The sequence below is a fragment of the Pseudophryne corroboree genome (assembly GCF_028390025.1).
Source record: "Pseudophryne corroboree isolate aPseCor3 chromosome 3 unlocalized genomic scaffold, aPseCor3.hap2 SUPER_3_unloc_3, whole genome shotgun sequence".
Taxonomy (NCBI): Eukaryota; Metazoa; Chordata; class Amphibia; order Anura; family Myobatrachidae; genus Pseudophryne; species Pseudophryne corroboree.
The window spans coordinates 2,983,530-2,998,007 of NW_026967519.1; the positions used below are offsets into that span (position 1 = coordinate 2,983,530).

At 48.1% G+C, this 14,478-nt stretch overlaps 1 protein-coding gene across 1 annotated transcript in view; it reads left to right on the forward strand.

Annotated features, from left to right (window-relative positions):
• Positions 1-315: 315 nt before the first annotated feature.
• Positions 316-14,478, forward strand: part of LOC134984004 (zinc finger protein 160-like) — a 174,256-nt gene continuing 160,093 nt past the window's right edge. The window contains exons 1-3 of the mRNA XM_063949663.1: positions 316-515; positions 2,985-3,072; positions 7,425-7,550. Of these exons, the coding sequence (XP_063805733.1) occupies positions 2,995-3,072; positions 7,425-7,550 (204 nt within the window). The 5' untranslated portion in view covers positions 316-515; positions 2,985-2,994. The remainder of the gene's footprint in view (positions 516-2,984; positions 3,073-7,424; positions 7,551-14,478) is intronic.

Here is a 14,478-nt window from a genome sequence, read left to right on the forward strand (position 1 = left end):
CCGTAGGGCGCAATGAATCACCTAGTAATAAAGTCATTATAATACATAATAATAAAACATAGCACTTGATCACGAATAAAAGTAACACCAAAGAAAAACCCTCACAGTAATGGCAATATATCATCATATGTGTCAGATACTGGCTGTAGTTACACACTGCTGCCACAAGGCCACAGGTGGCGTCTGTGTCCGCACAGCACACACGGTTTCCGGTTTGTAAGAAGGAGGGCAGGAACGAGGCTTGCGCCGCAAGACCCGGAAATTGGCTGACACGCAAGCCTCGCACCGAAAGCGGCGTCAGGCGAAGGCGAGGAGCACAAGCACCGGATGTTACGTTGAGAAGACTGAAAGCGCTCTATACCGGAGTAGTTGTGACACGCGCTAGTAACAAGTGATGCGCACGCCGGAAGGGACATCCAGAGGCACAAAGGGAACAACTTCCGGTGGGGTTACATGTATCAGCACTTGGAGTACCGGGGTCTCCTTACAGTTGTCATCAAATCGTAGCTGTGTAGGTGAGAGATGCTGTTATTCATCTTATCCATTATGTACCTTCTCATACCCATTATACACCTTATTCATTATCCATTATACACCTGACCTTATTCATTATACACCTGCACTTATTCATTATCCATTATGCCCCTGCAGTAACCCATTATACCCCTGCTCTTACCCATTAAGCCCCTGCACTAACCCATTACGCCCCTGCTCTTACCCGTCACGCCCCTGCTCTTACCCATTACGCACCTGCACTTATTCATTATACCCCTGCTCTTATCCATTATACGCCTTCTCTTATCCTTTATACGCCTTCTCTTATCCTTTATACGCCTTCTCTGGGTGTGGTATGGCTGACCAACGGTTAGCATACCGACGCCGGGATCCCAGCAGCATACCAATGCTGGGCTACCGGGAGGGGAGGGGTGGTAGCAGCGAGTGCAGCAAGCCCCTTGCGGGCTTGCTGCGGTCGCTACGTGTTCTATTCCCACTCTATGGGTGTCGTGGACACCCACAAGTGGAAATAGTCCCTGTTGGTCGGTGTGCAGACCGTCGGGATTGTGAGGGGACGGGATGTTGAGGGAGGTCATGTGACCGTTGGTCTCCTGACCGCCGGCCACATGAATACCACCCCCTTCTCTTACCCATTATACGCCTTCTCTTACCCATTATACGCCTTCTCTTACCCATTATACGCCTTCTCTTACCCATTATACGCCTGCGCTTACCCATTATACGCCTGCGCTTACCCATTATACACCTGCGCTTACCCATTATACACCTGCGCTTACCCATTATACACCTGCGCTCACCCATTATACACCTGCGCTCACCCATTATACACCTGCGCTCACCCATTATACACCTGCGCTTACCCATTATACACCTGCGCTTACCCATTATACACCTGCGCTTACCCATTATACACCTGCACTTACCCATTATGTACCTGCTCTTACCCATTATACACGTGCACTTATCCGTTATGTATCTGCTTTTACCCATTATACACCCGCCCTTACCCATTATACACCTGCCCTTACCCAGTATACACCTGCCCTTACCCATTATACACCTGCCCTTACCCATTATACACCTGCCCTTACCCATTATACACCTGCCCTTACCCATTATACACCTGCCCTTACCCATTATACACCCGCCCTTACCCAGTATACACCCGCCCTTACCCAGTATACACCCGCCCTTACCCAGTATACACCCGCCCTTACCCAGTATACACCCGCCCTTACCCATTATACACCCGCCCTTACCCATTATACACCTGCCCTTACCCATTATACACCTGCCCTTACCCATTATGTACCTGCACTTATCCATTATGTACTTGCTCTTACCCATTATACACCTGCACTTATCCATTATGTACCTGCTCTTACCCATTATACACCTGCACTTATCCATTATGTACCTGCTCTTACCCATTATACACCTGCACTTATCCATTATGTACCTGCTTTTACCCATTATACACCTGCACTTATCCATTATGTACTTGCTCTTACCCATTCACCTGACCTTATACATTATGCCCCTGTTCTTACTCATTATGTACATGCACTTATACCTTACTGTACATACCTGCTCTTATCCATTATACACCTTCACTCTTCCATTATGCACCTGCTCTTATCCATTATATGCCTTCTCTTATTCAATATGTACCTGCTCTTATCCATCTCTTAGTCATGATATGCCATCTTAGTCATGATATGCCATCTTAGTCATGATATGCCATCTTAGTCATGATATGCCATCTCTTAGTCATGATATGCCATCTCTTAGTCATGATATGCCATCTCTTAGTCATGATATGCCATCTCTTAGTCATGATATGCCATCTCTTAGTCATGATATGCCATCTCTTAGTCATGATATGCCATCTCTTAGTCATGATATGCCATCTTAGTCATGATATGCCTTCTCGTATCCATGATATGCTTTCTCGTATCCATGATATGCCTTCTCGTATCCATGATATGCCTTCTCGTATCCATGATATGCCTTCTCGTATCCATGATATGCCTTCTCGTATCCATGATATGCCTTCGCTTAGCCATGATATGCCTTCGCTTAGCCATGATGCGCCCATCTCTTAGCCATGATGCGCCCATCTCTTAGCCATGATGCGCCCATCTCTTAGCCATGATGCGCCCATCTCTTAGCCATGATGCGCCCATCTCTTAGCCATGATGCGCCCATCTCTTAGCCATGATGCGCCCATCTCTTAGCCATGATGCGCCCATCTCTTAGCCATGATGCGCCCATCTCTTAGCCATGATGCGCCCATCTCTTAGCCATGATGCGCCCTTCTCTTAGCCATGATGCGCCCTTCTCTTAGCCATGATGCGCCCTTCTCTTTTCCGATATGTACCTGCACTTATCCATTATACGCCTTCTCTTATCCATGATAAGCTCCCAGGCTACATTCATGATAATGTTTATTACTATATATCATGTAGATCAGCGAGGATGGACAAGGACAGGAGTCGCATCAATGGCCGGATATTAAGTCTCACCCTGGAGATCATCTATGTGCTGACTGGAGAGGTGAGGGAGTTTGGAATTGTCACAGTGTCATCACTCTTATCTCTATTACTAACACAGGGACCTGACTGGGGAGGTGAGGTGGTCTGGGAGTGTCACAGTGACATCACTCTTATCTCTATTACTAACACTGGGACCTGCTGGTGAGTTGAGGGAGTCTGGGAGTGCCACAGTGATGTCTTTCTTATCTCTATTACTAGCACAGGGACCTGACTGGGGAGGTGAGGGTGTCTGGGAGCGTCACAGTGATGTCTCTCTTATCTCTAGTACTAACACAGGGACCTGACTGAGGAAGTGAGGGAGTCTGGGAGTGTCACAGTGACATCTCTCTTATCTCTATTACTAACACAGGGACCTGACTGGGGAGGTGAGGGAGTCTGGGAGTGTCACAGTGACATCTCTCTTATCGTTATTACTAACACAGCGACATTAATGTGTGTGTGTGTGATTAGCACAGTATCATGTCGAATGAGAACGATTCAGACAATGCAGATTGTTTGTCGACTGGTGATGTGTTCCTATAACAGGATGAGGTACCCAATCTCTCTGAAATTGAACCTGAGGGTTTTGGCGGCATTAAATTGATGATTGTGCAGTTGAATGAGAGATTTACTCAATCTGAAAATGAATTGAAAGGTTGGAGGAGATCAGTAGAAGATGCCTTATACACGAGCTCCTCTCCTGCCTCACATCAACCCCCCCTCAGCCATTTCAAAGCGTTCACTTGCACGCATAATGAATGTCGACACAGACACTGATGACGACATCGGGGATGTTGATGACATGAGGGGAGCGGATGCTACCCTTTCAAAAAGCAATCAGGCCATGATTGCAAACATCAGAGAGGTGTTAGACATCACAGATACCACTCCGGCGGAGGTGAAAAAGGCCTATTTGAATAAAAATAAGAAACCTGTGATTACTTTCCCTGTTTCAGAGGAATTGAATGCTATGTTTGAAACTGCCTGGGAAAGTCCAGACAGGAAATTTCAGATTCTTAAAAGACTGATAACATATCCCTTTCCAGAGGATGATAGAGCGAAGTGGGAAAATCCTCCCTTGGTGGACGCATCCGTGTCCAGATTATCAAAAAAGATTACCTTACTCGTCCCAGGCACGGCTTCTTTAAAAGAACCGGCTGACCGCAAGCTTGAAACTACGCTTAAATCTATTTATACCGCTAAAGGTACTATTCTCAGGCCCACTATTGCGGCAGCATGGGTTTCAAATGCGATTGAAAAATACGCAGACAATCTATTAGAGAATATAGACACAATTGACAAAGATGAAATGATCACATCCATAAGTCATATAAAGGATTCTGCGGGTTTCATGGTGGGTGCTATGAAGGACATTGGTTTAATGGCGGCACGGTCATCATCTATGGTGATGTCGGCGCACAGAGGCTTCTGGTTAAACCAGTGGGCAGCGGACACCATCTAAGAAAAATGTAGAGTCCCTCCCGTATGAAGGGGAAGCCCTCTTTGGGGACTCATTAGATAAGTGGATATCTAAGACAACATCGGGTAAGTCATCTTTTCTTCCTTCCGCAGCACCTCCTGCAAAGAAACCATTTTTTGGCCCGCAACAAAATTATTTTCGAGGCGGGAAAGCAGGAAGAGCCAGAGGCTCCACCCCCTTTTTTGGTAGAGGAAGGGGTCGGGGGCGAGGAGGAAAACCTGCAACGGAAGTTGCTCAGGAACAGAAAAATGCAGCTGTTCCTCCATCCACGTCTACAAGACGCTGGGGCTCCCAGCCGGGAGTTCAGTCAGGTGAAAACCACAATCCACTACCGATAGGGATTGCCACACCAGCTTAAAAGCTCCCACCTGGCTAACTTTTCAGGAAACATTAGAAAATGTTATTTAAAATCTGACTAAAATTCAAAAGAAAGTCTCTAAGGCCAGTAGGACCCTGCCTACACCTGGTTTATCCTTTGTTTCTAGCCCAAACTTAATTAAAAAGGAAGTTTTATTAGATGCACTTTCTGAGGTCGCTGGACCTCTTCCTGCTACTGAGGTTTCCAGTCCACAGGTGGACGTTTCCACTGACACAGTGTTGTTTGGCAGCTCAGCTGTGGGGGAATTAAATATTTACCCTCAAACTCTTCCTGAGAAGTCTCTACAGCTGGACAGTCAGTACACTTCTTTGGATATTGAAGTGGGTACGCCGTTAGCCGCACGCTTGGATATCATTCCCGTTGAGAGGGAACGTGTCATTTCTACACGTGGGACACAGGGTCAAGAATCAGACCTGGATTCACCTCTGTCAAAAGATCTTCCAAGGCAGGGTATCGAGACCAAGAGCACTTCTTCACACAAACGTTCAAAACAGAAGGATAAACAGACGTCTAAGTCTACGTCAATTAAAGTCGTGTTGGAGGTTTCCAGCAGGTAAGCAAGTCCTTTGAAATGTCCCTCAAGGGGTCAAAAGACCGTTTTACCTCAAACTGAGGTTCTGGACACGTTGTTCCAAGTGGACAAGACCACACACAGTGGCAAGAAGGCCCAACTGGGTTCCAAGGGCGTGTTGGTTAATTGAAGTATTCCCTCCGGTTCCACAAAGAAGATCACAAGCTCTGATCGAGGCCCCAAGAGGGCTGGGGAAATTTTGTTATTGAATTCTCAAGTTAATTTTAAAAGTTCCAAAACTGCTTCCTCGTCAGGTCGACTAGGGTCGGCGGGAACCAGTTCTTTACCAAAGCTTACAGCAACTGAATTTGATGGGATGGAGGTCGAACGTCAGAAGGGAATTCCGTACAAAGTCATTCCTACCCTTATTCAGGCTAGAAAGGTGGTAACGTCAAAACATTACCATCGTATTTGGAGAAAATAAGTGTCTTGATGTGAATCAAAGAAGCTTCCTACGGAAAAGTTCCAATTAAGTCGCTTACTACTTTTTCTACAGTCGGGTGTGGTTCGCTCAAGGTCCAAATTTTGGCCTTGTCTATTTTTTTTCCAGAAACAATTGGCTGCACTCCCTGAGGTACAGACTTTCTTACAGGGTGTTCTACACATCCAACCTCCCTTTGTGCCTCCTACGGAGCCTTGGGATCTTGATATAGTGTTGGGATTCCTGCAATCGGACTGGTTTGAACCTTTAGGGGAGGTAGATTTAAAGTTTCTTACATGGAAGGCGGGCACTCTGTTAGCCTTGGCATCAGCAAGACGAGTGTCAGAATTGGGGGCCTTGTCTCATGAGAGCCCCTACTTAATTTTTCATGAGGATAGAGCTGAGCTACGTACGCGTCAGCAATTTCTTCCTAAGGTTGTATCTGTGTTTCATATCAACCAACCTATTGTAGTGCCAGTGGCTACTGACACGTCTATTTCAGCAAAGTCCTTGGACGTGGTCCGGGCGTTGCAGACGTACGTTAGGAGGACTGCTCCTGTTCGAAAGACAGAAGCACTGTTAGTGCTTTATGATCCCAAAAAGATTGGGTGTCCTGCGTCAAAGCAGACGATCTTTCGCTGGATCAGATGTACGATTCAGCATGCTTATTCTAAGGCAGGTTTGCCTCAACCAAAATCGGTTAAAGCTCACTCTACTCGTAAAGTGGGTTCTTCCTGGGCGGCTACCCGGGGTGTCTCGGCTGTTCAACTTTGCCGAGTAGCTACTTGGTCACGGTCAAACACATTTACTAAGTTCTACAAGTTTGATACTTTGGCCTCTGAAGACCTTAAATTTGGTCATTCAGTTTTGCAGGGAACATCTGCACTTTCCCTCCCCTATTGGGAGCTTTGATATCATCCCCATGGTTTTTATGGACCCCCAACATCCTCAAGGACGTAACAGAAAACAGGATTTTATATACCTACTGGTAAATCCTTTTCTCGTAGTCCATAGCGGATGTTGGGCGCCCGCCCAGTGCTCCTGTTTCCTGCACGGTTATTACTTGTTAAGTAATGGCAGCTTTTGTTGCCACCTTTTTGTCATGCATGTTGGCATGTTTTGTTTGGTTATATGCTGGTTGCATGGTTATAAATGAAGTGTGAGTTGGCGTTAATCTCGCCACATATTTGTAATTTCTTCTCTGGAAGATGTCCATCTCCTCAGGCACCGTTCCTAAACGGAGTTCTGGAGGAGGGGCATAGAGGGAGAAGCCAGCCCACACTATTAAGTTTTTTATAGTGCCAAGTGCTCCACAGGACCCGTCTATATCCCATGGTTTTTATGGACCCCAATATCCTCTACGGACTACGAGAAAAGGATTTACTGGTAGGTATATAAAATCCTGTTTTTACCCTAAAACATTTTTAATGATGTGAATACTGTGTACTGTAGGCAATACTGCAATATTCTTGTTGAGCTTTTGATGCATACTGATATTTGATGAGTCTCTCTTTAACATGCAGGATTATGCTGTTGTGAAGAAAAGAAAAGTCACGGTGCCTCCACCTCACTCACTGATACATGAGAGGCACAATGACCAGAAGATCCTGGAACTCACCAACAAGATCATTCATCTGCTGACTGGAGAGGTGACTGCTGGGAATGAGTCATTGGGGCAGATGTATTAACCTGGAGAAGGCATAAGGAAGTAATAAACCAGTGATAAAGCGTTGATATGTGCAAGATGATAACGCACCAGCCAATCAGCTCCTAACTGCTAATTTACATATGGGAGCTGATTGGCTGGTGCGTCTATCACCTAGCACTTATCACTAGTTTATCACTTCCTTATGCCTTCTCCAGGTTAATACATCTTCCCCACTGTACAGTAACACCAGGGGATGTGACTGCTAGGACTTGGGCATTGTACAGTAACACCAGGGATGTGACCGGAGAGATGAACGCTGGGAATGGGGCATTGTACAGTAACATCAGGGGATGTGACTGGAGAGGTGACTGCGAGGAATGGGGCATTATACAATAACACCAGGGGATGTGATTGGAGAGGTGACTGCTAGGACTGTGGCATTGTACTGTAATACCGGAGGTGTGACTAGAGAGGTAGTTGCTTGGACTGGGCCATTGTACAGTAACACCGGGGGATGTGACTGTGAGGAATGGGGCATTGTACAGTAACGGGGGATGTGACTGGATAGGTGACTGCTGGGAATGGAGCATTGTACAGTAACACCTGGGGATGTGACCGGATAGGTGATTGCTAGGAATGGGGTATTGTACAGTAACACCGGGGGAGGTGACTGCTGGGAATGGGGCATTGTACAGTAACAACAGGGGATGTGACCGAAGGGGTGACTGCTGGGAATGGGGCATTGTACAGTAACACCAGGGGATGTGACTGGAGAGGTGACTGCTGGGAATGGGGCATTGTACAGTAACACCACGGGATGTGACTGGAGAGGTGACTGCTGGGAATGGGGCATTGTACAGTAACAGCAGGGGATGTGACTGGAGAGGTGACTGCTGGGAATTCGGTATTGTACAGTAACACCGGAGGATGGGACTGGAGAGGTGACTGCTGGAAATAAAAAACAGCATTTCTGCACATGCGGCGCAATGCGCACGTGCGACGTATGGGCACAACGATGTAGTTTTACACAGGGTCTAGCGATGCATTTCAGTCGCACTGCTTGCCGCAGAGTGATTGACATGAAGTGGGCGTTTCTGGGTGGCAACTGACCGTTTTCAGGGAGTGTGCGGAAAAACGCAGTTGTGGCTGGGCGAACGCTGGGCGGGTTTGTGACGTGAAATCCGGAACTTAGTAGTCTGAAGTGATCGCAAGTGCTGAGTAGGTTTTGAGCTACGCTGAAACTACACAAAAAAAATTTGTAGCCTCCCTGCGATACAACCGTTCGCACTTCTGCTAAGCTAAAATACACTCCCAGTAAGCGGCGGCATAGCGTTTGCATGGCTGCTAAAAACTGGTAGCGAGCGATCAACTCGGAATGATCTCCATTGTACAGTAACACCGGGAGATGTGACCGGAGAGGTGAACGCTGGGAATGGGGCATTGTACAGTAACACCAGGGGATGTGACCGGAGAGGTGACTGCTGGGAATGGGGTATTGTACAGTAACATTGAGGATGTGACTGGAGAGGTGACTGCTAGAAATGAGGCATTGTACAGTAACACTGGGGATGTGACTGGAGAGGTGACTGCTGGGAATGGGACATTATACAGTAACACCAGGGGAAGTGTCTGGGTGATGACTGGAGAGGTGGCTGCTGGGAATGGGGCATTATACAGTAACACCAGGGGATGTGACTGGAGAGATGACTGGAGAGGTGACTGCTGGGAATGGGGCATTATACAGTAACACCAGGGGGTGTGTCTGGGTGATGACTGGAGAGGTGACTGCTGGGAATGGGACATTATACAGTAACACCAGGGGGTGTGTCTGGGTGATGACTGGAGAGGTGACTGCTGGGAATGGGACATTATACAGTAACACCAGGGGAAGTGTCTGGGTGATGACTGGAGAGGTGACTGCTGGGAATGGGACATTGTACAGTAACACCAGGGGATGTGTCTGGGTGATGACTGGAGAGGTGACTGCTGGGATGGGGCATTGTACAGTAACACCAGGGGATGTGTCTGGAGAGGTGACTGCTGGGAATGGGGCATTGTACAGTAACACCAGGGGATGTGTCTGGAGAGGTGACTGCTGGGAATGGGGCATTGTACAGTAACACTGGGAGATGTGACTGGAGAGGTGACTGCTGGGATGGGGCATTGTACAGTAACTCCAGGAGATGTGTCTGGAAAGGTGACAGCTGGGAATGGGGCATTGTACAGTAACACTGGGAGATGTGACTGGAGAGGTGACTGCTGGGAATGGGGAATTGTACAGTAACACCGGGGGATGTGACCGGAGAGGTGACCGCTTGGACTGGGGCATGGATGATGGCTGTATAATTGTGTTTGTCAGACTGGATATGGGTGTGGCAGTAGTGGCCTATTATATATTTCTCTATCGTCCTAGTGGATGCTGGGGTTCCTGAAAGGACCATGGGGAATAGCGGCTCCGCAGGAGACAGGGCACAAAAAGTAAAGCTTTTCCAGATCAGGTGGTGTGCACTGGCTCCTCCCCCTATGACCCTCCTCCAGACTCCAGTTAGATTTTTGTGCCCGGCCGAGAAGGGTGCAATCTAGGTGGCTCTCCTAAAGAGCTGCTTAGAAAAAGTTTAGCTAGGTTTTTTATTTTACAGTGATTCCTGCTGGCAACAGGATCACTGCAGCGAGGGACTGAGGGGAGAAGGAGTCAACTCACCTGCGTGCAGGATGGATTGGCTTCTTGGCTACTGGACATCAAGCTCCAGAGGGACGATCACAGGTACAGCCTGGATGGTCACCAGAGCCGCGCCGCCGGCCCCCTTGCAGATGCTGAAGTCAGAAGAGGTCCAGAATCGGCGGCTGAAGACTCCTGCAGTCTTCTAAAGGTAGCGCACAGCACTGCAGCTGTGCGCCATTTTCCTCTCAGCACACTTCACACGCGGTCACTGAGGGTGCAGGGCGCTGGGGGGGGGCGCCCTGGGAGGCAAATGTAACCTATATAAAGGCTAAAAATACCTCACATATAGCCCCCAGAGGCTATATGGAGATATTTAACCCCTGCCTGATTTCTCTAAATAGCGGGAGACGAGCCCGCCAGAAAAGGGGCGGGGCCTATCTCCTCAGCACACGGCGCCATTTCCTCTCACAGCTCCGCTGGTCAGGACGGCTCCCAAGTCTCTCCCCTGCACTGCACTACAGAAACAGGGTAAAACAGAGAGGGGGGGCAAATTTATGGCGATATTTTGATATAACAAAGCAGCTATAAGGGAACACTTATTATAAGGCTATCCCTGATATATATATAGCGCTTTTGGTGTGTGCTGGCAAACTCTCCCTCTGTCTCCCCAAAGGGCTAGTGGGTCCTGTCTTCGTTAGGAGCATTCCCTGTGTGTCTGCTGTGTGTCGGTACGTGTGTGTCGACATGTATGAGGACGATATTGGCGTGGAGGCGGAGCAATTGCCAAATATGAGGATGTCACCCCCTAGGGAGTCGACACCAGAATGGATGCCTTTATTTATGGAACTACGGGATAGTGTCAACACGCTAAAGCAGTCGTTTGACGACATGAGACGGCCGGACAATCAATTAGTGCCTGTCCAGGCGACTCAAACACCGTCAAGGGCTGTGAAACGCCCTTTGCCTCAGTCGGTCGACACAGACCCAGACACAGGCACTGACTCCAGTGGTGACGGTGACGAATCAACCGTATTTTCCAGTAGGGCCACACGTTATATGATTTTGGCAATGAAGGAGGCGTTACATTTAGCTGATACTACAGGTACCACTAAACAGGGTATTATGTGGGGTGTGAAAAAACTACCTATAGTTTTTCCTGAATCAGAAGAATTAAATGACGTGTGTAATGAAGCGTGGGTTGCCCCTGATAAAAAGCTGATAATTTCAAAGAAATTATTGGCATTATACCCTTTCCCGCCAGAGGTTAGGGAGCGCTGGGAAACACCTCCTAGGGTGGACAAGGCGCTAACACGCTTATCTAAACAAGTGGCGTTACCCTCTCCTGAGACGGCCGCACTTAAAGATCCATCAGATAGGAGGATGGAAAATATCCAAAAAAGTATATACACACATGCAGGTGTTATACTACGACCAGCTATAGCGACTGCCTGGATGTGCAGTGCTGGGGTAGTTTGGTCAGAGTCCCTGATTGAAAATATTGATACCCTGGACAGGGACAATATTTTACTGTCGTTAGAACAAATAAAGGATGCATTTCTTTATATGCGTGATGCACAGAGGGATATCTGCACACTGGCATCACGGGTAAGTGCTATGTCCATTTCGGCCAGAAGAGCTTTATGGACGCGACAGTGGACAGGCGATGCGGATTCAAAACGGCATATGGAAGTTTTGCAGTATAAAGGGGAGGAGTTATTTGGAGTCGGTCTATCAGATTTGGTGGCCACGGCTACAGCCGGGAAATCCACCTTTCTACCTCAAGTCAGTCCCCAACAGAAAAAGGCACCGACCTTTCAACCGCAGCCCTTTCGTTCCTTTAAAAATAAGAGAGCAAAGGGCTATTCATATCTGCCACGAGGCAGAGGTCGAGGGAAGAGACAGCAACAGGCAGCTCCTTCCCAGGAACAGAAGCCCTCCCCGGCTTCTACAAAAGCCTCAGCATGACGCTGGGGCTTCTCAAGCGGACTCGGGGACGGTGGGGGGTCGTCTCAAAAATTACAGCGCGCAGTGGGCTCACTCGCAGGTAGATCCCTGGATCCTGCAGATAATATCTCAAGGGTACAGGTTGGAATTAGAGACAGATCCACCTCGCCGTTTCCTGAAGTCTGCTTTACCAACGTCCCCCTCCGAAAGGGAGACGGTTTTGGAAGCCATTCACAAGCTGTACTCTCAGCAGGTGATAGTCAAGGTACCTCTTCTACAACAAGGGAAGGGGTATTATTCCACTCTTTTTGTGGTACCGAAGCCGGATGGCTCGGTAAGGCCTATTCTAAATCTGAAGTCCTTGAACCTGTACATAAAGAAGTTCAAGTTCAAGATGGAGTCACTCAGAGCAGTGATAGCGAACCTGGAAGAGGGGGACTTTATGGTATCCTTGGACATCAAGGATGCGTATCTCCACGTTCCAATTTACCCCTCACACCAGGGGTACCTCAGGTTCGTTGTACAAAACTGTCACTATCAGTTTCAGACGCTGCCGTTCGGATTGTCCACGGCACCTCGGGTCTTTACAAAGGTAATGGCCGAGATGATGATTCTTCTTCGAAGAAAAGGCATATTAATTATCCCATACTTGGACGATCTCCTAATAAGGGCAAGGTCCAGAGAACAGCTAGAGATGGGATTAGCACTGTCTCAAGAAGTGCTAAAACAGCACGGGTGGATTCTGAATATTCCAAAATCCCAGTTAATGCCGACAACTCGTCTGCTGTTCCTAGGGATGATTCTGGACACTGTTCAGAAAAAGGTTTTTCTCCCGGAGGAAAAAGCCAAGGAGTTATCCGAGCTTGTCAGGAACCTCCTAAAACCAGGAAAGGTGTCTGTACATCAATGCACAAGAGTCCTGGGAAAAATGGTGGCTTCTTACGAAGCAATTCCATTCGGCAGATTCCACGCAAGAATTTTCCAAAGGGATCTGTTGGACAAATGGTCAGGGTCGCATCTTCAGATGCACCTACGGATAACCCTGTCTCCAAGGACAAGGGTGTCTCTTCTGTGGTGGTTGCAGAGTCCTCATCTATTGGAGGGCCGCAGATTCGGCATACAGGATTGGATCCTGGTGACCACGGACGCCAGCCTGAGAGGCTGGGGAGCAGTCACACAAGGAAGAAACTTCCAGGGAGTATGGACGAGCCTGGAAACGTCTCTTCACATAAACATTCTGGAACTAAGAGCAATATACAATGCTCTAAGCCAGGCAGAACCTCTGCTTCAAGGAAAACCGGTGTTGATCCAGTCGGACAACATCACGGCAGTCGCCCATGTGAACAGACAGGGCGGCACAAGAAGCAGGAGTGCAATGGCAGAAGCTGCAAGGATTCTTCGCTGGGCAGAGAATCATGTGATAGCACTGTCAGCAGTGTTCATCCCGGGAGTGGACAACTGGGAAGCAGACTTCCTCAGCAGACACGATCTTCACCCGGGAGAGTGGGGACTTCATCCAGAAGTCTTCCACATGCTGGTAACCCGTTGGGAAAGACCAATGGTGGACATGATGGCGTCTCGCCTCAACAAAAAACTGGACAGGTATTGCGCCAGGTCAAGAGATCCGCAGGCAATAGCTGTGGACGCGCTGGTAACGCCTTGGGTGTACCAGTCGGTGTATGTGTTTCCTCCTCTGCCTCTCGTACCAAAAGTATTGAGAATTATACGGCAAAGAGGCGTAAGAACGATACTAGTGGTTCCGGATTGGCCAAGAAGGACTTGGTACCCGGAACTTCAAGAGATGATCACGGAAGATCCGTGGCCTCTACCTCTAAGGAGGGACTTGCTTCAGCAGGGTCCCTGTCTGTTTCAAGACTTACCGCGGCTGCGTTTGACGGCATGGCGGTTGAACGCCGGATCCTAAAGGAAAAAGGCATGCCGGAAGAAGTCATTCCTACTTTGATTAAAGCAAGGAAGGAAGTAACCATGCAACATTATCACCGAATTTGGTGAAAATATGTTGCGTGGTGCGAAGATCGGAGTGCTCCGACGGAGGAATTTCAACTGGGTCGATTCCTACATTTCCTGCAATCAGGATTGTCTATGGGTCTCAAATTGGGATCTATTAAGGTTCAAATTTCGGCCCTGTCGATTTTCTTTCAAAAAGAATTGGCTTCAGTCCCTGAAGTCCAGACCTTTGTTAAGGGAGTGCTGCATATACAGCCTCCTGTGGTGCCTCCAGTGGCACCGTGGGATCTCAATGTGGTTTTGGACTTTCTAAAATCTCATTGGTTTGAACCACTAAAAAAGGTGGATTTGAAAT